Raw genomic sequence first — 24620 nt, 5'->3', positions numbered from 1 at the left:
AATCAGAACACGTATTTGTGAAGCTATAGCTAAATATTTCTTGTAATGGATTTAGTGACTATTTTGCATCATATCATCTTTAAACAAACGCAGAAGTCCTAAATGTAAGTAATTCATCAGTTTTTCGTGGGAATTTGTTGCATATTGTGATCAAACACAGTTCCATTAATCTTTGCTAAAGTAGCAGCAGTCAGTTGACACTGTTCTTATGGTAAGATGATATGTTTCTTGTAAATTGTGTTACTGTTGTCCACTCCCCACGCCGCAACGTCTTCTTCCTCCTCTCGGCTCCCTTTTCCCAGTTCATCACACTCACCAAACTCTGGACTTAGATCCTTATGCCATTGTAGTCTGTACCAGTACTCACATGCTGGACTATTTTCAGTTCAGTATCTCACTACACAGCATTTCTTCTTTCGTTCCACTGTCAAACTGAAGCATTCCAATATCGTGTTTTTTGTGTAGATGCGTAATCTTTATAGGTCACCTGTCTTTGGAAATAACATTCTTTGTACAGCTAGAACTCTCATTCATGTCTTGTGGATTGTCTCTTCAGTCATAAGTTGCCTGACGATGACTAGAAAGCCGAAAGCTGGTTCACAACAAAATGAGTATGAAATATTATTTTCGAGTGTTAATGCTGTGCGTTTCAATTTTTAATAAGTATTGGAAATTTTTAAGTTGAGAACGACAGAGATGAAGTCCAGGTCGTCCTGTATACAGGTTGCCACAATCTCTTAGGGATAATATTATTTTGATGCTAAAGCATCCCAGACTGAGTACTTTGAAAACAAATAGGCAGAATTGAACATTTAGCTTTTTATTGAAATAGACACCTTACACCTGACAGCAACGACTTACGTTCATAGCAACAGGCCAAAGTGACAGCTGCCAATCTCACTGCATGCACTACAAAAGCCCAAAAAAATGTACTGCTCTCTCACAGATATTCTTCTCGTCTACACTACATATACATCTACATCAATATGAATACACTGCAATTCTCACTTAAGTGACTGGCAGAGGGTTCTTCAAACCGCCTTCAGACTATTTCTCTACCGTTCCACTCTCTAACAACGTGTGGGAAAAGTGGACACTTAAATCTTCCTACGCGAGCTCTGATTTGTCTTATTTTATTATAATGACCATTTCTCCGCATTTGGGATGGCGACAATAAAATATTTTCACAATCATATGCATAAATTGGTGACTGAAATTTCGTTAACAGATTCCACAACGAAAAACGCCTTTGTTTTGTGATTGGCATCACAACTCACCTATCATATCCGAGACACCCTCTCCTCTATTTAGTGGTAATACAAAACGAGCACTCCTTCCTTGACGTTCTTTTATGTCCTCCGTCACTCCTATCTGGTAAGGATTCCATCCAGTATAGCGGTACTCTAGCAGAGGACGAACAAGCGTAGTGAAGGCAGTCTCTTTAGTAGACCTGTTTCACCTACTAAGAGTTCTGCCTATAAACGTGGTCTTTGATTTACTTTCCCCGCAAAATTATCTGTGAACCTTTCCAGCTTAAGTTGTTCGTAATTGTGATTCCTAGGTATTTAGTCAAACTGACAGCCAATAAATTTGTCTGATTTATCGTGTAATCGAAATTTCACGGGTTTATTTTTGTACCCCCATGTGGATGACCTCGCGCTTTTCCTTATAGAGATGAAATTGCCACTTTCCGCACCTTTCAGATATCGTGTCTAAGTAATTTTGCATTTCGTTTTGATCTTAGAATGACTGCACTAAATAGTAAATGACAGCATCATCTGCAAACAATCTAAGAGAGCTGTTCAGGTCGTCCTCCAAAACGTTTATGTAGGTTAGTAACAGCAAAGGGCGCATAACATTTCCTTTGGGAAAGTCGGATATCATTTCTGTTTTAATCGATGATTTTCCGTCGATTATACGTACTGTGAGATTTCTGAGAGTAAATCCCCATTCCAGTCGCACAACTGAAACGATACTCCTTAAGCAAGCAAGCTGATTGGAAATCTCTTGTGAGAACCGGTGTCACAAGCCTTCCGGAAATCTAGAAATGTGGAATCAATTTGAGATCCTCCGTGGGTAGCACTTATTACTTCTTGCGAATAAAGAGCTAGTTGTGTTTCACTAGAACAATATTTTCTGAATCCGTGCTGACTGTGTGTCAACAGACAGTTAGCTTCTAGGTAACTCACACACTGAGGTGACAAAAGTCATGGGACACCACCCAATATCATGTCGGACTTCCTTATGCCATGCGTAGTGCAGCAGTTCGACATGGCAAGGACTCAACAAGTCGTTGGAAGTCCCCTGCAGAAATACTGAGCCATGCTGCCCCTCTATAGCCGTCCATAATTGCAAGAGTGTTGCCGATGAGGACGACTGGCCTCTCGATTATATACTATTAATGTTCGATGGGATTCACGTCCGACAATGTGGGTGGCCATATCATTCGCTCGAACTGTCCAGAATGTCTTCCAAATCAGCCGTGAACACCTGTGGCGCCACAAAAATTTTATTGTTGTTTGGGAACATGAAATCCATGAATGGCTGCAAATGGTCTCCAAGTAGTCGAACGTAGCCGTTTCCAGTCAATGATCGGTTCATTTTGACCAAAAGACCCAGTCCATTCCAAACAAACACAGCCCTCACTGATTTCCTAGACCGGTATGAGGTCGATGACACGCTGGACCCTTAAACCCCCTTAAACCATCGTTCCTGGTCATTATTTCTTCACTGGAAATTATTATTATTTGGCAGATTCTGTTAGCTATTGTCATGATGGTTTTGGGGCGAATTATCTTGCCTGTTTTTGATGATACATTGGGATGATAAAAGTCGGGGGATATTCCTAATATCGGTCGAACCCCCTATGGCCCATCGTAGTGCAGTAACTCGTCATGGCATGGAATCACCAAGTTCCATGCAAAACTATTGAGCCATGTTGCGTGTATATCCGTCCATTACTGCGAAATTGTTGTCGAGGCAGGATTTTGTTGGAGCCATCAGCAGCTTGCACAGTGCCCGGTTGACAACTTGGGCTCATGGTTTCGTGGGGTCTGCGCCACACTCGATCCCTCCTATCAGCTCTTCCCAACTGAAATTGGGATTCATCTGATCAGGGCACGGTATTCGTCTAGGTTCCAACCGATGTGTTCACGAGCCCAGTTGTACCGCTGCAGGCTCGTCTGTTGCCATAATCTGTCATCGCCAAACTTTACTGCAGTTTCCTATCGGATACGTTCGACGTATGTTTCACATGGTTTTTCTGTGGTTATTTCACATAGTGTTGCTTGTCTGTTGGCACTGACAACACCATGCAAAACGCCGCTGCTCTCACTCAATCATTAAGTGAAGGCTGAGATTTGGCACTCTTGGCACACGCTTGAGACTGTGGATCTCGGAATGTTGAATTCCACGACGATTTCCCAAATGGACTGTCCCATGCGTCTAGCTCCATTTACCATTCCGGGTTCAGAATCTGTTAATTTCCGTCGTACGGCCATAATCACATCGGAAACATTTTCACATGAATTCTCTAAGTATAAATGACAGCTCCACCAATGCACTGCCCTTTTATAACTTGTGTACGCTATACTTATGCCATCTGTATATGTGCATTTTGCTATCCCATGAATCGTCATCTCAGTATAATATTCGAACTAAGTACACTCCTGGAAATTGAAATAAGAACACCGTGAATTCATTGTCCCAGGAAGGGGAAACTTTATTGACACATTCCTGGGGTCAGATACATCACATGATCACACTGACAGAACCACAGGCACATAGACACAGGCAACAGAGCATGCACAATGTCGGCACTAGTACAGTGTATATCCACCTTTCGCAGCAATGCAGGCTGCTATTCTCCCATGGAGACGATCGTAGAGATGCTGGATGTAGTCCTGTGGAACGGCTTGCCATGCCATTTCCACCTGGCGCCTCAGTTGGACCAGCGTTCGTGCTGGACGTGCAGACCGCGTGAGACGACGCTTCATCCAGTCCCAAACATGCTCAATGGGGGACAGATCCGGAGATCTTGCTGGCCAGGGTAGTTGACTTACACCTTCTAGAGCACGTTGGGTGGCACGGGATACATGCGGACGTGCATTGTCCTGTTGGAACAGCAAGTTCCCTTGCCGGTCTAGGAATGGTAGAACGATGGGTTCGCTGACGGTTTGGATGTACCGTGCACTATTCAGTGTCCCCTCGACGATCACCAGTGGTGTACGGCCAGTGTAGGAGATCGCTCCCCACACCATGATGCCGGGTGTTGGCCCTGTGTGCCTCGGTCGTATGCAGTCCTGATTGTGGCGCTCACCTGCACGGCGCCAAACACGCATACGACCATCATTGGCACCAAGGCAGAAGCGACTCTCATCGCTGAAGACGACACGTCTCCATTCGTCCCTCCATTCACGCCTGTCGCGACACCACTGGAGGCGGGCTGCACGATGTTGGGGCGTGAGCGGAAGGCGGCCTAACGGTGTGCAGGACCGTAGCCCAGCTTCATGGAGACGGTTGCGAATGGTCCTCGCCGATACCCCAGGAGCAACAGTGTCCCTAATTTGCTGGGAAGTGGCGGTGCGGTCCCCTACGGCACTGCGTAGGATCCTACGGTCTTGGCGTGCATCCGTGCGTCGCTGCGGTCCGGTCCCAGGTCGACGGGCACGTGCACCTTCCGCCGACCACTGGCGACAACATCGATGTACTGTGGAGACCTCACGCCCCACGTGTTGAGCAATTCGGCGGTACGTCCACCCGGCCTCCCGCATGCCCACTATACGCCCTCGCTCAAAGTCCGTCAACTGCACATACGGTTCACGTCCACGCTGTCGCGGCATGCTACCAGTGTTAAAGACTGCGATGGAGGTCCGTATGCCACGACAAACTGGCTGACACTGACGGCGGCGGTGCACAAATGCTGCGCAGCTAGCGCCATTCGACGGCCAACACCGCGGTTCCTGGTGTGTCCGCTGTGCCGTGCGTGTGATCATTGCTTGTACAGCCCTCTCGCAGTGTCCGGAGCAAGTATGGTGGGTCTGACACATCGGTGTCAATGTGTTCTTTTTTCCATTTCCAGGAGTGTATATATTCCAAAATCCTAATGCAAAACTACGTTAGTAATATGCGGCTGTAATTCAGCGGATTGCTCCCATTGCCTTTCTTGAGTATTAGTGTGATCTGTGCAACTTTTCAATCTTTTGGTACCTATCTTTCGTCAAGCAAGCGGTTGTATATGATTGCTAGGTATGGGGCTCTTCTATCAATATACTCTGAAAGGGACCTTATTGGTATGCTATAGGGACCGTTTATTAAGTGCTTCGCTACACCATGTGGTACAATGGAACATTTAGCTAGCATCCAAACAACCAGTTCATCTTCAGTTTCTGCTGGAGTTTCGGACGCTGATTCCTTCAAGATACTATACAGAAAGAAATGCATTATGGATACACCATAGACGACTACGTGTTGTTTTTGAAAATGCGTCGCCAACGTCGATACAGAAACATGAACAGTTTTCAACCATGTGCGTCACACGCATTTCTCATCGAAGACCTCCCAAATCCTCGAACATTCATTTCGGAACTCTGGTTCCTCATTTCATAATTCTCACTTTAGGGTACATTGGGGCCTGTATAGTTTTCACTTTAAGGGTTTCGAACAGTCTCTCAAGTAGAAAATAAATACATCAGTTCACAACACTGTGTCCAGAAAATGCGATACGAGCCAATAGCTACAGAATCTGTCATAAAAAGGGCGTAGTCTAGGACTACAGGCGGAAATGAACTGCTGCAACTTTGATCATGGCAGACTACGAAATGCTTGCGTGATAGGTGGAAGAATTCAGACAATGTTGATTGCGCAAGCGGAGGACAGCTACCTAAATATCAGGTCTTCATTTGAGATCACAGATATTATTCCCTCAGATGTTCCACATAGTACAATGATGTTAAATATTCAGTGCAAGACAGATCTGTTCATCAGACAAAGAAAAGAAATGTGTAATCGACCCATGAGAGTACTGGCAGGGGCCCTGATGGACATCTTATCAACGACATGAAGGATGACTAGCATGAATTCCTAGGATGAATCCGAGAAGAAGGAATTCATAAAAAATATAAAGTGACAATTTGAGAACTATATGAAGAAAAACGTAAATTAGTTACAAACGATGGTGTGCACAAACTTTATTCAACATGTAAACATCACTACAGATATTCGGATTTAGGTTATGACGTGCTCAATGTACCTGCCAGCATTGCCGATGAAGTGGCGCAGACGAATAGTGAAATTCTGCATTACCACCCGTAGTGTCGGAACATCGATGCTGTCGATGACCTCTTGAATGGCTGTTTTCAGATCACCAATGGTTTTGGGGTTATTGCTGAACACCTTGTCTTTAATATAGCCCCACAAAAAAGAGGCGCATGTGTTCAGATCCGGAGAATATGGAGGCCAATCAAGGCCCATGCCAGTGGCCTCTGGGTATCCCAGAGCCAGAATGCGGTCCCCAAAATTCTCCTCCACGACATCAGACACTCTCCTCCTTCGATGGGAACGAGCTCCATCTTGCATGAACCACATCTTGTCGAAATCAGTGTCACTTTGGATAATGGAGAAAATCATCTTCCAAAATCTTCACTTACCGTTCGGCAGTCACCGCGTCATCAAGGAACATCGCACCGATCATTCCGTGACTGGACATTGCACAGCACATAGTCACCCGTCGAGGATGAAGACACTTCTCAATGACGAAATGAGGATTCTCAGTGCCCCAAATGCGCCAATTTTGCAAATTGACGAACCCATCCAAATGAAAGTGGGCTTCGTCGCCAAACCAAACAGCAATATGGATACTAATTCCCATCGGGCCCCGCGGCCTACCGTGCAGTTTGAACGTCCTAACGCAAACCGTTCAGAAGTTATGACGATTTTATTTCATATAATGCAATAATTGTCACCTTGTAAGTCTGTCTGCTAGTTCACCTAAAATCATTGTATGCATCAGCACTGGAGGCTTGGCATATGAAAGGAAACCGACTAACAGCATCAGTACTCAGCTCCCTTACAATCGAGCCTGGCTCCGTTTGAGACATTAATTAAATACGTTGACCATGTTCAGACAAAAGATATCAAAATCGTTAAAGTTTGCTTAATGAACTATGTCCTAATCTAAATAAAACAACTGTTTCCCACTTATAAGAATATTGCACTCTGAGTAATCAAGCTGCAGAAAGAGCACATACAGGCACATATGACTCGCAGAGAGCGCTGCGAGGGAACTACTCGTTGGGCGCTGTTAACCTCAGCGGCAGTCATTCATTAGCTGGTCTTTTCATTCAGCTGCGAGGAGATCTTTTCATTCAGCTGCGAGAAATTCCTTTGCTGGAACTGTACGCAGTCTGTTGCTGGTTGCTGTTATGTGATTCCAATACACGCAGAGGTGAGTTCTGAGAGCTTCGTTGTATAGCATGCCCTCAATTTACCAAATCAACCTTCAACCTTTCACAACTAAACTCTTGATTTAAAACTATTACAATTACTCTCGTTATTCTGACCCACATCGAGTAATATTTCTACTCTTGCGTATAGTTATTTGATGAAGCTTAAAGATTTACTCGGTTTGTAAGCATGGCCACAGGAGGTGAGGTATTCGTGAGTCTTAACCATATCCTTAGTCTTCTTTGTGTAACTGGTTTTATAGCCCTGAAGATTAGAACTATCTGCCCAACAATTACACATAGCTGAAGACCCATCATTAAATTACTGTCAGTGATTCTCTCTTGTGACTCCGAAAGAATAATGACAAAGTCAAGAATGACGATTTAAATACCAGTTAAAAAAAGAAATATATTTAATTATGAAAAACATGAAATTGTGGCTTTCTGTTTTATGAAGAATGAGAATCAAAATTTTAGGAGAATAAGTGTAAATATTTATTTATAATCAAAAATTTTTTGATAAAACTGATTTAATTCAAATTTAAGAAGGAACAAGTTTAATAATCATGAATAGATGAATTTTGACATTCCATTTTGCGAAGAAATATGACTAACAGTTCTTTTTATAGGATTTTTGTTTCAGCAGAAAGAGTTTTATTTCAGAATAAGGCACTCCATTAACGAAGAAGCAGGCTTGAACCTTACGAAGTAATAAATTTCATTTTCCTCTTTTACAGAAAAGCCATTGGCGGAAAAGTCAGTTCGAGGAGGCAATCACTAGTTTGAGAAAGGAAACATTGTAAGGGCATGTCGGAGGCATAAAATATGGTTATCTTCGCTGGACACTAACCCGGAGGTCCTTGGTCCGGCTCCCAATGACAACATCTGATTTTTCTGCGTTGGAAGACCAGGATATCAGGCAAATCACACTCGTGAGTGCAGATCTAAATCTACTTGGCTCCATAAGTAGTGATCCTGGCACACAGTGGTTAAAGTGATTAAACACAACGGCTTGTACCACAATATTATTTAAAGTAACAATTTCAAAAGAGGATGGACATTACGGTTTTACGCCCCGTCGAGGACAAGGCCATTAAAGGAGCACGAGCTCGGGTCAGAGATATATAGGGAACAAAATCAGCCGAGTACTTTTCAAAGAACTCATCGCAGTATTTTCCGTAAGAAACCACGGAAAATCTAAGACGCTACGGGTGGATGAAAATTTAACCTGCTCTACTCCTGAGTAAGATGAAAGTGTTGTACTACTGCGCCACCTTGCGCAGTAATAATCACCTCAGTCATCACAAAATCATTGTCACCACTGTCGAATTCCAAGATAAAGGCTATTTAAACAATGTTCCATAATTACTAGGTCTAATGTTTTAAACCTATTTGTTTTAAACTAAAATCAAACACAGAGCTGAAGAGTTATTCTGAAGATAGTGTGTGAGGTCCTCTGTCGTAACACTGGAACGAAAACCGAAAAGGAGAAGTAAATCTTGTGCGCCGTGCTGCTTTGATTATATGCAACTGACTCAAGGATTCAACTCGTCACGGGCTCTTATCCTTTCCTTCCAATCTTAGTAGTGGTGCTCCCACGATGCTGTGATACCACCACCTTCTTCAGAAATTACAAACGTACAGAAAGGAAGGGAGAGGACGCGTGACAAGTTGGCTTGGTTCAAATGGCTCTGAGCACTATGGGACTTCAATTCTGAAGTCATCAGTCCCCTAGAACTTAGAACTACTTAAACCTAACTAACCTAAGGACATCACACACATCCATGCCCGAGGCAGGATTCGAACCTGCGACGGTAGCGGTCGCGCGGTTCCAGACTGTAGCGCCTAGAACCGCTCGGCCACCCCGCCTGGTGACAAGTTGGAACACTGCGTTTGTCCGTGGTGTGTGCTCAGTGTTAATTTCTTAGATAGAATGAAAATATAAAATATGCACATAAGGATAGCCATGGACGGACTCACTTGCAGAATCATCGTGACGAAGGCGGCTGCGCTGAAGCCATTGCGGCGCACGCCCGCTATAAAGAATGCGATTACGAGGAGCTGCCACGCCATTAAGCCGACGCGGCTGTTGGTCCACTGCTTGACGTCCACGCCCAGAATTCTGAGAACACACACGCTTCATAAGTACCACATAAATTTTACTGCTCTTCTAACATGGCTTTCGCTTTGATCGAAATGCATTGGTGAAAAAAATCACAACAGCAAAAAATAATTAACGTAGAGTAATGAAATTTCCGGAATACATTTCTCTAGGTAATATATTTAAGTGACTGACGTTGAAAGATCACAGTTTAATGTAAGCGTGAGATAAGCCTTTGCAAATGTGACGTGCTGGTACATTAATAACTGGTGTAATGGCCAAAATGTTGAATGCAAACATGTAAACGTACATTCATTGCGTCATGCAGGTGCCGGATGTCACTTTGTGGGATGGTGTTCCATGTCTGTTGCACTTGGTCAGTCAGTACATGGGCGGTTACTGTTGGTTGTGTATGATGCTAGAGCTGTCGTCCAATGATGTCCCATATGTGCTCGAGTGGAGACAGATCTGGTGTTCGAGCAGGCCAGGGCAACACGTTGCCACTCTGTAGAGCATGTTGGGCTACAACAGTGGTATGTGGGCGAGCGTTATCCTGCTGGAGAATACCCCCTGGAAACTGTTCACGAATGGCAACACGACATGTAGAGTGACCAAATTAACATAGAAATATGCAGTCAGGGTGCGTTGGATAACCATGAGAGTGCTCTTGCTGTCATACGAAATCGCACTCCAGGTCTAGATCCAATGTGTCTAGCACGCAGACAGGTTGGTTGCAGGACCTCAGCTGGCCTCCTCTTGACCAACACGCTGCCATCACTGGCATCGAGGCAGAACCAGATTTCATCAGGGAACACAACAGACCTCCACCCTGCCTTTCAATGAGCTCTTGCTTGAAACCACTGACGTTGCAAGTGGAGGTGGTCTGGGGTCAGTGGAATGCACGCTACGGGGCGTCTGGTTCGGAACTGTCCTTGAAGTAACCGATTGTAACAGTTCGTTGTGCCAACTGTTGCTCAGATTGGTGCTGCACGTGCTGTACGATGCAGCGGAGCCATACACCGAACACGATGGTCTTCCTTCTCGGTAGTGCCAAGTGGGCGTCCGGAGCCCGGTCTTCGTGCGACTGTTCATTCTCTTCTCCACCCCTGCCGGCAATCACGCACAGTGGCTACATTCCTGCCAAGTCTTTCTGCAGTATCACGGAAGGAACATCCAGTTTCTCACAACCCTTTTACATAACCTCGTTGACACTCAGTGAGGTGTTGATAACGGCATCTATGTCGCCTTAAAAGCATTCTAAACCAACACCACGTCCAATCTCAAAGGTAACTAACTACACGACCGTTACTGCCTGTATTTGAAGCAAACCTAATTTACATCCTCATAGTGGCACCCGAGGAATCTTCTCCACTGCTCACACAATTTTTTATAGAAAGCCTCCTTGTTGGTGCAGTTTTGTTGCCGAACACATCTATCCCGCTTGCCCCAAAGACGTTCTGGACTTGGGCTTGGCCATTCGAATGCCTTTACTTTATGCTGCTTCGGAAATGTCTTCAGATGGCCAGAAGTAGGCTTTCTATCGTTGTCACGCTGTAACTGTCAATTACGAGGTATATTTTGTCTTCCATGAGGTATCATATGATCTGTTAATATTTCACCATACTTCAGATTATCCATTATCCCATGAATTTCCACAAGAGGACCTACATCACCTCGTGCGAAACAGCCCCAAACCGTGGTGCTTCCTCTCCTCCAGGCTTCATGGTGGCTACTTGGTACTTTCTGTCATTCCTCTTGTTTCTCGGTGGTCGAACGAACTGAATCCCGCCTGACGAGAGGAGATTAAACTTGGTTTCATGACTCCACAGCATTTTTGACCAGTCTTCAGCAATCCATGACGCATACTTCTTAGCAAACTGTACTCTGGTCTTCCTATTTTCCGCACTTATCGTAAGTTTTCGAGAAGGTTGTCTGCCATTCAGATCTATAGCTGCCAAACGACGTTCAACTGTCGAAACATGGACGTTAGCCCTGTGTTTTATCTGTAGTTCATCGTGTGTTGCTCGGGCTGATTTTTTTCGGATCAACCATCGATTGCCTCAGGATGACCCTGCCTTTTTTTTGGGTGTTCTTTCGGGGTCGACCACTTCATGCATTGTTTGAATGATATTTCCGCCATTTACCTGTGCAACCTCTTTATTTTATATTACTCTCATGATTTCTGCTTTATGCCATTATCCAGTACAACAATGTTGGGTGTAATTAGACACTTTCTTAAGCGCAGTCATTGTCATAACAAGGTCTAATTATATTCAACATTGTGGTACTTGATAATGGATTACGCCCGAAATCAAGAGAGTAACATAAAATAAAGAATTTGTACAGTGAAACAGCGGAAAAATATGATAAGATTGTCAACTTCGTGCGCTATTCTCCATCGTCCACCCTTTTTTTTCTGAAGCCGCTCTCAGACACTCTCAAGCTGTTGTGAGACACAAAACAGCTCCGCAACGAAGGATTGAGTTTGGTCTCGACTCAATGCTGTTAAGACAACTTGTCTGAAATCTACTGAATGCTCTTTAGCTTTAGGCATTGCTGTAAGTAAATAAAACATTAGAATTAGATTTGATTTATGTAGTTAGGTTTGTTGCAGTCTTCCCATTCTACAAAATACTTATGAACCCCTTGCAAACATTGTTTATGGCTGTAGTCCATGTTTACCTGCACTCGGGAATAAATACATGTAACCGCGGCGAGGTCGAGCAGTCTTCTGTCTGAACAATCGGCTTGTTTGGATTTTGCATATACATAAACACGCCTACTAGACTGCTAGTTCAGCCACGAAATACCTTTGAGCGATACTGCATGATATGTTAGCCTGGTCAGTGCTGTTTGACGAGGAATTTACCGGGTGATCAAAAAGTCAGTATAAATTTGAAAACTTAATAAAACACGGAATAATGTAGATAGATATGTAAAAATTGACACACATGCTTGGAATGACATGGGGTTTTATTAGAACCAAAAAAAATCAAAGTTCACAAAATGTCTGACAGATGCGCTGGACAGCAAAACGTCAGTAGCTGCTACCGTGACGGGTGAGAGGTACGCCGATATGTTACAGAATCGCATCATCCCCAGCCTGGCTGATAAACACCTGCTGGAACGTACGATGTTTATGCAGGATGGCGCTCCACCTCATATTGCTAGACGCGTGAAAGATCTCTTGCGCGCGTCGTTTGGTGATGATCGTGTGCTCAGCCGCCACTTTCGTCATGCTTGGCCTCCCAGGTCCCCAGACCTAAGTCCGTGCGATTATTGACTTTGGGGTTACCTGAAGTCGCAAGTGTATCGCGATCGACCGATATCTCTAGGGATGCTGAAAGACAAATCAGACGCCAACGCCTCACCATAACTCCGGGCATGCTTTACAGTGTCGTTCACAACATTATTCCTCGACTACAGCTATCGTTGAGGAATGATGGTGGACATATTGAGCATTTCCTGTAAAGAACATCATCTTGGCTTTGTCTTACTTTGTTATGCTAATTATTGCTATTCTGATCAGATGAAACACCATCTGTCGGACATTTTTAACTTTTGTATTTTTTTGGTTCTAATAAAACCCCATGTCATTCCAAGCATGTGTGCCAATTTGTACCTCTCTATCTACGTTATTCCGTGATTTATTCAGTTTTCAAATTTATACTGACTTTTTGATCACCCGGTATATTTGCAGCCTAGCAGTCTGTGTATCATTTAACCTCTGCATTGCGGGTTATCGTGTTTGAGCTCTTCATTTATTTTGTATCTCATGTGGAAAGGGAGGGGTGACCCTTCATTTCCTAATCTGTTGTAGAAAACTAGGTAAAAATTCCGCGGTGACGAACTACTAGCTGCAAAATCCGACAATCGGATATCAGTCACGGTTTTCTCACTTCCCCACTTCGGAAAAATAATAGTCAGAAAGTTATACCAGCAGTTCAGAATGTATTTGCTGAAGTCAGATCTGAGTAAGACTTCATACTGACCATGTAATGAGCGTCTCTGTAACAGATCTTCACGTGTTTTACGTAGCACTTAATACTCTGAAATTAGTTCTATGGACCACACATCTCAAACACAGCATTGTACATGTAGCATATTTAAGGCATTTATGAATTCTGAAAGTAAATGTGAAGACAGTGGCATGAGAAAAGTGCTCTACATATCGTGACGTTTACATCCACTTGAAAGGTTTCCTTAAGGTATGCATAATGCTGAGTAATGCAAATCTTTTGTGAATACAAGCGTCATTGCATTTATAGTGTCTATGGAAATTGCTTCCTGTGGCGTTACTCGTCCTATGTTCAAGTGTTTAGTATTGTGCCTCATGTTTGCTGGCTAGGATCTGAGGTAGTGATGGGCTCCAGTTTACATGAATGACAGACAGGTACCCCGTTTCAGTGTTAGACACAGTCGTGAAAGCCGTGGAACTCTTATATACCAGGGTTGAGTGAAAAGTAATGCCTCCACCTTCATTAATTGGGTTTGGACGGGAATATTTTAATAAATCAATCGCAGAAATAATCCTTATAATGTGATCTTTAATTACTCATATTCACTTTTCCACATTATCACCAGCCAACTGGATACATTTCTGCCAGCGATGAACAAGTTTTCAGAAGCCGTCACGGAAGAAGCCGACACACTGTTTCCGCTGCCACAGTCTCACAGTTCCCTCAACGTCTTCATCAGAAACATAATGATGTCCCCGCAGATCGTGTTTCATTATCGGGAACAGATGAAAGTCAAACGGTGTTAAATCTGGACTGTATGGACGATGCCGTACGGTGGTGAGATTCAGTCTCCAAAGTTCTACTCTTGTAGCACGTTAAGTGTGTGATTTGGCACTGTCATGCTGCAGGAAAACATTTCCCTTTTCCTTTCGCACCCTTGTTAGCCGTCGTTTCAGAGTTCGAAGCGTTGTGATGTAACGCTCTGAATTTACTGTTGTTCCACGATCAAGGAAATCAACACGGATAACACCATCTGGGTCTCAGAGCACTGTGGCCATGCTTTCTCCAGCTGAGGGTTGTGTCTTGAATTTCATTTTTTGGGGCCAGTCTTTGTGTCGATAGTCCATAGACTGACGTTTCATCTTCGGGTGGTAATGGTGTATCCACGTTTCGTCTCCTGTTACAGTTGAATGGAGAAAGGTGTCACCTTCATTCTCTTAACGCGAGAGGAGTTCCTGGCAAATTTCAAGTTTGTGCGCTTTCATTTCAGGAGTCAGCATCCGGGGCACCCATCGTGCACAGATCTTCCGATAGCCAAGCAAAGCAATAATGTGACCCACACGTTCTTGCGAAATGCCGATTGTGCTTGCAATTTCTCTCTGAGTGATACGACGAACGTCCTGAATCAATCTATCAACATTTTGCTTGTGAAAGTCAGTGGTTGCTATAACAGGACGTCCAACTCTTTGTTGGTCACGCAGGTCAGATGTTCTCGCCTCAATATCTTTAAACTTACTCGCCCAACGACGCGCAGTACTAACATCAACACAATCACCATAAATTGCTTTCATTCTCTGATGAATCTCCTTTGGGATGACACCTTCTGCACCTTCTGCTGTCAAGAATTCAATGACTGCACATTGCTTAAATCGCATTGACCGACCGAGCGAGGTGGCGCAGTGGTTAGCACACTGGACTCGCATTCGGGAGGACGACGGTTCAATCCCGTCTCCGGCCATCCTGATTTAGGTTTTCCATGATTTCCCTAAATCGCTTCAGGCACATGCCGGGATGGTTCCTTTGAAAGGGCACGGCCGATTTCCTTCCCCATCCTTCCCTCACCCGAGCTTGCGCGCTCCGTCTCTAATGACCTCGTTCTCGACGGGACGTTAAACACTAATCTCCTCCTCCTCCGCATTGACCGACCGTCTGTGCAGGATTCCATACTTTTTTTTTTTTGGTCATCAGTCTACTGACTGGTTTGATGTGGCCCGCCACGAATTCCTTTCCTGTGCTAACCTCTTCATCTCAGAGTAGCACTTGCCACCTACGTCCTCAATTATTTGCTTGACGTATTCCAATCTCCGTCTTCCTCTACAGTTTTTGCCCTCTACAGCTCCCTCTAGTACCATGGAAGTCATTCCCTCATGTCTTAGCAGATGACCTATCATCCTGTCCCTCTTCCTTATCAGTGTTTTCCACATATTCCTTTCCTCTCCAATTCTGCGTAGAACCTCCTCATTCCTTACCTTATCAGTCCACCTAATTTTCAACATTCGTCTATAGCACCACATCTCAAATGCTTCGATTCTCTTCTGTTCCGGTTTTCCCACAGTCCATGTTTCACTACCATACAATGCTGTACTCCAGACGTACACCCTCAGAAATTTCTTCCTCAAATTAAGGCCGGTATTTGATATTAGCAGACTTCTCTTGGCCAGAAATGCCTTTTTTGCCATAGCGAGTCTGCTTTTGATGTCCGCCTTGCTCCGTCCGTCATTGGTTATTTTACTGCCTAGGTAGCAGAATTCCTTAAATTCATCGACTTCGTGACCATCAATCCTGATGTTAAGTTTCTCGCTGCTCTCATTTCTACTACTTCTCATTACCTTCTTCTTTCTCCGATTTACTCTCAAACCATACTGTGTACTCATCAGACTGTTCATTCCGTTCAGCAGATCATATAATTCTTCTTCACTTTCACTCAGGATAGCAATGTCATCAGCGAATCGTATCATTGATATCCTTTCACCTTGTATTTTAATTCCACTCCTGAACCTTTCTTTTATTTCCATCATTGCTTCCTCGATGTACAGATTGAAGAATAGGGGCGAAAGGCTACAGCCTTGTCTTACACCCTTCTTAATACGAGCACTTCGTTCTTGATCGTCCACTCTTATTATTCCCTCTTGGTTGTTGTACATATTGTATATGACCCGTCTCTCCCTATATCTTACCCCTACTTTTTTCAGAATCTCGAACAGCTTGCACCATTTTATATTGTCGAACGCTTTTTCCAGGTCGACAAATCCTATAAAAGTGTCTTGATTTTTCTTTAGCCTTGCTTCCATTATCAGCCGTAACGTCATAATTGCCTCTCTCTTCCCTTTACTTTTCCTAAAGCCAAACTGATCGTCACCTAGAGCATTCTCAATTTTCTTTTCCATTCCTCTGTATATTATTCTTGTAAGCAGCTTCGATGCATGAGCTGTTAAGCTGATTGTGCGATAATTCTCGCACTTGCCAGCTCTTGCCGTCTTCGGAATTGTGTGGATGATACTTTTCCGAAAGTCAGATGGTATATCGCCAGACTCATATATTCTACACACCAACTTGAATAGTCGTTTTGTTGCCACTTCCCCCGATGATTTTAGAAATTCTGATGGAATGTTATCTATCCCTTCTGGCTTATTTGACCGTAAGTCCTCCAAAGCTCTTTTAAATTCCGATTCTAATACTGGATCCCCTATCTCTTCTAAATCGACTCCTGTTTCTTCTTCTATCACATCAGACAAATCTTCACCCTCATAGAGGCTTTCAATGTATTCTTTCCACCTATCTGCTCTCTCCTCTGCATTTAACAGTGGAATTCCCGTTGCTCTCTTAATGTTACCACCGTTGCTTTTAATGTCACCAAAGGTTGTTTTGACTTTCCTATATGCTGAGTCTGTCCTTCCAACAATCATATCTTTTTCGATGTCTTCACATTTTTCCTGCAGCCATTTCGTCTTAGCTTCCCTGCACTTCCTATTTATTTCATTCCTCAGCGACTTGTATTTCTGTATTCCTGATTTTCCCGGAACATGTTTGTACTTCCTCCTTTAATCAATCAACTGAAGTATTTCCATGGTTTTTTCGCAGCTACCTTCTTTGTACCTATGTTTTCCTTCCCAACTTCTGTGATGACCCTTTTTAGAGATATTCCATACTTACACTGTAACAACACAACCGTTCAATGCTAAGGCTTCCAGTCAACTGGAGATGTAGAGAAGAGGCTACGGAACAAACCATTACCTGCCGCATATCAATTCTGCCAACTGTTGAAAATATACGAAGGTGGAGGCATTACTTTTCGGTCAACCCTCGTAAGATACAGAGGCGGACAAAAATATGGAAACACTGAAACACACAACACATTACCATGCCTAATACGGTGTGGAAAAACCGTTGCATTCAAAACAGCTTCGAGTCGTCTCGAAATGGGTAAATATAGGATCTGTATGGTTTTCACGGAAATCGTATACCATTATTCCTGCAAAACAGTGACAAGTTCAGATAACAATGATGGAGGTAGGTTGCGATCAAGCACCTTCCTCTCCAAATTACACCACAAAGGCTCAATATTATTGAGATCTGGTGACTGTGGCGGCCAGGGGATATGCGACAGTGTATCCGCGAACTCACAAAATCAGTCCTGGACGATGTAACCTCGGTGAACAGGAGCGCTACCATCTTGGAACACAGCATCACCAATGATAAACAAACATTGTACCGAGGAATCGACCTGATCAGCCAAAATGGCCGCACTATCCTTGGCAGTAACGCCACCTTGCAGAGTAACCGTAGGGCCCATGGAATACCGCGATATGGCTGTCCAAATCATCACCGAACCCCCTCCACCTTTCACTCTTGGGACGCAAACTCGGCCAGCAGTTGGAATCGGTGCGCAGTAAGGCTCATCCGACGAATGACATTGCTGTACAGTCCTGGTTCTACGCTTTCGGCACTACGTTTGTTTTACTGTTACGGGCATTTGCAACACTCATCTGTGGTTTTGGAATACCAACTTGCCCTACAATTCCCAACGTATGGAGCTTCCTTCGCGTTGTTTTGGTGCTGACAGGGCTGCGAGTGCGACATGAGTTCTGCAGTCCTTTTTTAGCTGTCGTCCTCTTATTTTTCGTCAAAGTCTTCTTCAATGACCGTCTGTCACGATCACGCAACACAAGTATTCGTCCACGTTAGGACTTAGCAAATGATGTTTTTTCGCTTTCCCTGTGCGCGATATAAATCTTCGATTCGGTGCCTCTCGAAACACCAAACACTTCGGCCATCTAGGTTACGGTAACATTCACCATACGAGCACCAACAATTTGCCCACGTTCGAAGTCACTTTCTCCGTCCGAACAGGCCTTGGAAGGCCCAACGGTACCGACGGGCCGCCGTCTCATCCACAGCCCACAGGCGTCACTGGATGCAGTTGTGGAGGGGCATGTGGTCAACACACCGCTCTCCTGGCCCTAAGTCAGTTTACGAGACCGGAGCCGCTACTTCTCAATCAAGTAGCTCCTCAGTTTGCCTCACAAGGGCTGAGTGCACCCCGCTGCCAACAGCGCTCGGCTGACCGGATGGGCACCCATCCAAGTGCCAGCCCAGCCCGACAGCGCTTAACTTCGGTGATCTGACGGCATAATGCACCCACAACTACTCAGAACACAGTTCCGACCACCACTGGCACTTGCAACATATTGAGGACATTGCACAGGTGCCGTTCGTGGTCAACCTGCAGTCTGGGCTAACATCTGTATTTCTCTCCAAAAGTAATTTCTCGTGGTGTTTCTATATTTTTGTCCGGTCTCTGTACTAGTTTAGAAATGTTAGTAATCTATCATTAGATTTAGATTTTTTATTACATTACACTGTCCAGTCACAATATTTTATCCAAGCATAAAATATTGTTCTAATCGCAGCAGTTCGAAGAGACTTTTAGTTTCTGGTAGGGCAGGGTGAAAATTTATCTGCTTCCAAGGATATCCGTATCTATCACATATCTAGCACGCGGTTCAACAAAGTAAATCAAGTAACTACTTAATCTCTGTAACTGTTTTGTTCATGTAGCTCTTTTAAGCAGTTCCTTAGTGTGGATTTTCTCCATAAGGGTGAACTGGACTGTCTGGCAAAATTTTTAATTTGGGCGGTTTGTCGCCACTGGAAATTCATCGTAAACTGGCGTAGGTTTCAGTACAACGAAAAATCAGCCAAAGTTGCAAATTTTACTTTTTTTTACTCACTCCGTGGCTAGTTTCGGGCCGGGACACATTTTCAAATCATCGTGACGTAGTCAAAAATGGTACTTCCGAAAATGGAAACAGTTTCAGCATGATGGAAGTTCGTGGCGAAGGTTCGTTAGGAATCTGATTTTTCGTTTATTATCGATTCAGAAGTTGGCAGCTAAATTCACACGTGGAGATTTTTGTCCGAAAGATGATCCATGTTAAAGACGTCATGAAATATTAGTTTCAGAAATTGAAACAAATATTTATATACTAGTGGAAACAGCACATCCTAACACATTTGATTTCACGAAACTTTAGTGACACATGGAAACATGGACAGGGTACACTGCTTGTATCTGACGATCGGTCATTAGGGATATGTGAAGTAAATGGCTTCATAGCTACATCAGAAGAAAGAGTGCGGTACATTTTACGTGAAGAATAAACTACAAGAATGTTTTGGTAAAATGGCTGTCCCATCTGTTAAACGCTGACCAGTGTAAATGGGAAAAACAAATTTTGTCCAAAATTTGGACCTTTTTTTAAAAAAGAGGCAGATTTTGTAAGCCATTTTATTACTTTAGAAGAGACATGTGTCATCATTTTACGCTAGAGACATTAAGTGGCGACTATCACAATGATGGTTTGCCAGTAAGAAGCGTAAGGCTCTGGGATCCACCTTGTTCATCAGTTTTGGTATCCTTTGACCTTCACCTAATCTCATACCTAAAGAAACAAAGATGTTGAAAACTTTTAAGCCCATCCACATGAGTATTTTTCACATGCTCGAGAACCTAAATTCGGGAGTGAAATCACCTTACTCAAAATGTTCTACTTAAAAGAGGACTTCGTCGAAAAAAAGTGAATTTTTTACTTGGATTGACTGAGTGACCCATCGGTACTTGGTAGAATATTTTGTACATTATGAATGAAACACACACTACACTTGGCTTAATATTCTACAATATTTATTATTTGTTACACGAACCGGTTTTTGGCTGTTACGTGATGATCAGATACAAAGATAAGTATCCGGTGCAGTGAAATTTTGTTGCATCAAAGATTTTAAACTAATGCAAGTACAGAGTATCTCAATTTCCAGAGATGGAAATGTTAATGCTAGAATACGAATCAAATTAGCAACGGTATCTCAGTGTAAATGTGATGTAAGATTATTTAACTAAGATAAAATATGTGAGACATTAACTAATGAAATATAGACAAATTGCAACAGTTATACATTGAACAACATCACTGAACAATAAGATTTGGTGACATATTCCAAAGATATGGCTGAAAAAAATAATCTTGTCTTTAATAGCTCATAAATTACAAATAGACAAGATACAGAAGTGATATTAAGCAGGTGAGTGATGCAACTGTGATTATACAACGTAATATTTTTATGCAACAAGAGAAATTATAGTAACTGAAATAAAGGAAATGGAGTGTGAGTAAGAAGGGTAATTTACAACATGCCCTGGGTGGGATTATGAGTAGTATTTCTAGTTAGAAGTGGTGAGTATCAGAACTGTGTCTGGTTATTCAGTAGTACACCTGTGTTGATAGACATATGTTCACTCATTTCCATAATTTTAAGACAGTTCATCTTCCTTCCTTTATGGGTATGATGTAATACTTCGTGTTTCACCTTATAACTGTGGCGTTCTTTAAGCAGGTGGTCTGCAAAAGCGGAGTGTCCTTTTCTAAGTTTCCAACTTGTGTGGTGTTCCTTCATGTGGGTATATATTTCCCTGCCAGACTCACCTACACGGTATTTGCCACAGTTACAAGTAATTCTTTAAATTCCACTCTTTTACAAAGCTGGAGTGCTGTGTTTCCATTTGAGTAAGAAGTGTCCAACATTGTTGTGCACATAAAATGATGTTTTACATTCCTCGATTTAAACTTTCTGGTTACATGGAGTGAGACTTTTCCTAAGTATGGAATTGTGCACCATTCATTGCACTGTTGAGGTGGTGGGTTGAGGACAGAGTAAAGAAGAGAGTACACCTGTTGTTTCTGATTTTTGTGCATTATGAAGTCCACTAAGGTTTGTTTGTTTGATACCGTTTAATTCCATTTGGAAGTTGGCTTCACTCATGGGGATGGGTTTGGGTGATGTATCATAGAACGGAAGCTATTATGTTTATGGGTTACTGGGTGTTGAGAATTGACTGGTATTACCTTATCCGTGGTGTTAGACTTCGTATAAATCTTGAAAGTATGAGTAAGGTCACTGATGTCTATAGTTAGATCTAAATAATCTATGCAGTTATCCCCAAACTCCATTCTAAATTTTGTACTGCTGTAAGATTATTTAATTAAGATAAAATATGTGATATATTAACTTAGGAACTATTTAATTTATGATTTATTAAAGACAAGATTATTTTTTCAGCCACATCTTTCGAAAGTGTCACCAAAGCTTATTGTTCAATTATGTTCTTCTACACTCCTGGAAATTGAAATAAGAACACCGTGAATTCATTGTCCCAGGAAGGGGAAACTTTATTGACACATTCCTGGGGTCAGATACATCACATGATCACACTGACAGAACCACAGGCACATAGACACAGGCAACAGAGCATGCACAATGTCGGCACTAGTACAGTGTATATCCACCTTTCGCAGCAATGCAGGCTGCTATTCTCCCATGGAGACGATCGTAGAGATGCTGGATGTAGTCCTGTGGAACGGCTTGCCATGTCATTTCCACCTGGCGCCTCAGTTGGACCAGCGTTCGTGCTGGACGTGCAGACCGCGTGAGACGACGCTTCATCCAGTCCCAAACATGCTCAATGGGGGACAGATCCGGAGATCTTGCTGGCCAGGGTAGTTGACTTACACCTTCTAGAGCACGTTGGGTGGCACGGGATACATGCGGACGTGCATTTTCCTGTTGGAACAGCAAGTTCCCTTGCCGGTCTAGGAATGGTAGAACCATGGGTTCGACGACGGTTTGGATGTACCGTGCACTATTCAGTGTCCCCTCGACGATCACCAGTGGTGTACGGCCAGTGTAGGAGATCGCTCCCCACATCATGATGCCGGGTGTTGGCCCTGTGTGCCTCGGTCGTATGCAGTCCTGATTGTGGCGCTCACCTGCACGGCGCCAAACACGCATACGACCATCATTGGCACCAAGGCAGAAGCGACTCTCATCGCTGAAGACGACACGTCTCCATTCGTCCCTCCATTCACGCCTGTCGCGACACCACTGGAGGCGGGCTGCACGATGTTGGGGCGTGAGCGGAAGACGGCCTAACGGTGTGCGGGACCGTAGCCCAGCTTCATGGAGACGGTTGCGAATGGTCCTCGCCGATACCCCAGGAGCAACATTGTCCCTAATTTGCTGGGAAGTGGCGGTGCGGTCCCCTACGGCACTGCGTAGGATCCTACGGTCTTGGCGTGCATCCGTGCGTCGCTGCGGTCCGGTCCCAGGTCGACGGGCACGTGCACCTTCCGCCGACCACTGGCGACAACATCGATGTACTGTGGAGACCTCACGCCCCACGTGTTGAGCAATTCGGCGGTACGTCCACCCGGCCTCCCGCATGCCCACTATACGCCCTCGCTCAAAGTCCGTCAACTGCACATACGGTTCACGTCCACGCTGTCGCGGCATGCTACCAGTGTTAAAGATTGCGATGGAGCTCCGTATGCCACGGCAAACTGGCTGACACTGACGGCGGCGGTGCACAAATGCTGCGCAGCTAGCGCCATTCGACGGCCAACACCGCGGTTCCTGGTGTGTCCGCTGTGCCGTGCGTGTGATCATTGCTTGTACGGCCCTCTCGCAGTGTCCGGAGCAAGTATGGTGGGTCTGACACACCGGTGTCAATGTGTTCTTTTTTCCATTTCCAGGAGTGTATGTACAACTGTTGTAATTTGTCTGTACTTTATTAGTTAATGTGTTACATATTTTATCTTAGTAAAATAATCTTACATTGCACTTACAGTGAAATACCTGCCTTGTTTTATTCCTACTCTAACAATAACATTCTCATCTCTGGAAACAGAGATACCCTGTACATGCATTAGTTTAAAATCTTTGATCCAACGAAGTTTCCTGCACCACATACTTATATTTGTACCTGATGATGGCGCAACAGCCGAAAACTAGTTTGTGTAACTAAATTTTTTACTTGAAAAAGCACAATTTTGCACTTCTTGGCCGTGAAAAGTTTCACCTTTCCAACATAAATCTAATTTTTGGGGAACACCTGGCCGAATTTCATCTGTTATTTATTTATTGCAATGAAAGTAAGTTTTATTACAATGTATTTCACGCCAGAATTGTTTTATCTTCATGTACATGCTCACCACACAGCACAATTGACAATTGACAATATTTGTCAATTAACATACATATGTATAAAACATGACGTATTATTCAAATAAAATAATTACAGGAACCACAGCTTAAGGAGTGTGCATAAAATATTGTCAACTGTATCAAATTCTACTTACGATTGACGCTTGGTTCAAATGGTTCAAATGGCTCTGAGCACTATGGGACTCAACTGCTGTGGTCATCAGTCCCCTAGAACTTAGAACTACTTAAACCTAACTAACCTAAGGACATCACACACATCCATGCCCGAGGCAGGATTCGAACCTGCGACCGCAGCGGTCGTGCGGTTCCAGACTGTAGCGCCTTTAACCGCTCGGCCACTCCAGCCGGCTTTGACGCTTGGATATACCATAAATATCAAGTTATAAAACTGACAATATTTTATGGAAGCGCCATAGCTATTGTTTTCTGTAGTTGTGTTATTTAGCTTCTACGTTACGTTTTATGTGACCATATGTTAATTGAGGGAATACCTGAATAATACCTACAAATACATATTGAATATAATGCAGCTGATCACATGTGTGCTGTGTGGAAAACTTGGGTACATGATGATGAGACAGTATTCTCACGAATTAGATTTTACAAACGTGAGGTACACATCAAAATAAGATAATACATACGAAAATGCCCAAAAGCAAAGAAGACACACCGTTAAAAATACAGCTGTATAAAATATACTCCGATTGTAATAAATAAACCTAATTTTTTGTATGGCATTGAAAACTGTTTATTAAGTTGGTACATAAGTTGGTAGCGTTT

At 43.5% G+C, this 24620-nt stretch overlaps 1 protein-coding gene across 2 annotated transcripts in view; it reads right to left on the bottom strand.

Annotated features, from left to right (window-relative positions):
* LOC124722551 (7-dehydrocholesterol reductase) overlaps nucleotides 1–24620 on the bottom strand; it is a 131250-nt gene that overhangs the window by 46124 nt on the left and 60506 nt on the right. For both annotated transcript variants that reach the window (XM_047247692.1, XM_047247693.1), the window contains one exon: nucleotides 9423–9564. In XM_047247692.1, coding sequence (XP_047103648.1) covers nucleotides 9423–9564 — 142 coding nt within the window. The remainder of the gene's footprint in view (nucleotides 1–9422; nucleotides 9565–24620) is intronic.

This window comes from Schistocerca piceifrons, chromosome X, assembly GCF_021461385.2.
Source record: "Schistocerca piceifrons isolate TAMUIC-IGC-003096 chromosome X, iqSchPice1.1, whole genome shotgun sequence".
NCBI classification, from domain to species: domain Eukaryota; kingdom Metazoa; phylum Arthropoda; class Insecta; order Orthoptera; family Acrididae; genus Schistocerca; species Schistocerca piceifrons.
Note: the sequence above shows the minus strand (reverse complement) of the source record. Positions and strands in the feature narration are given on the sequence as shown.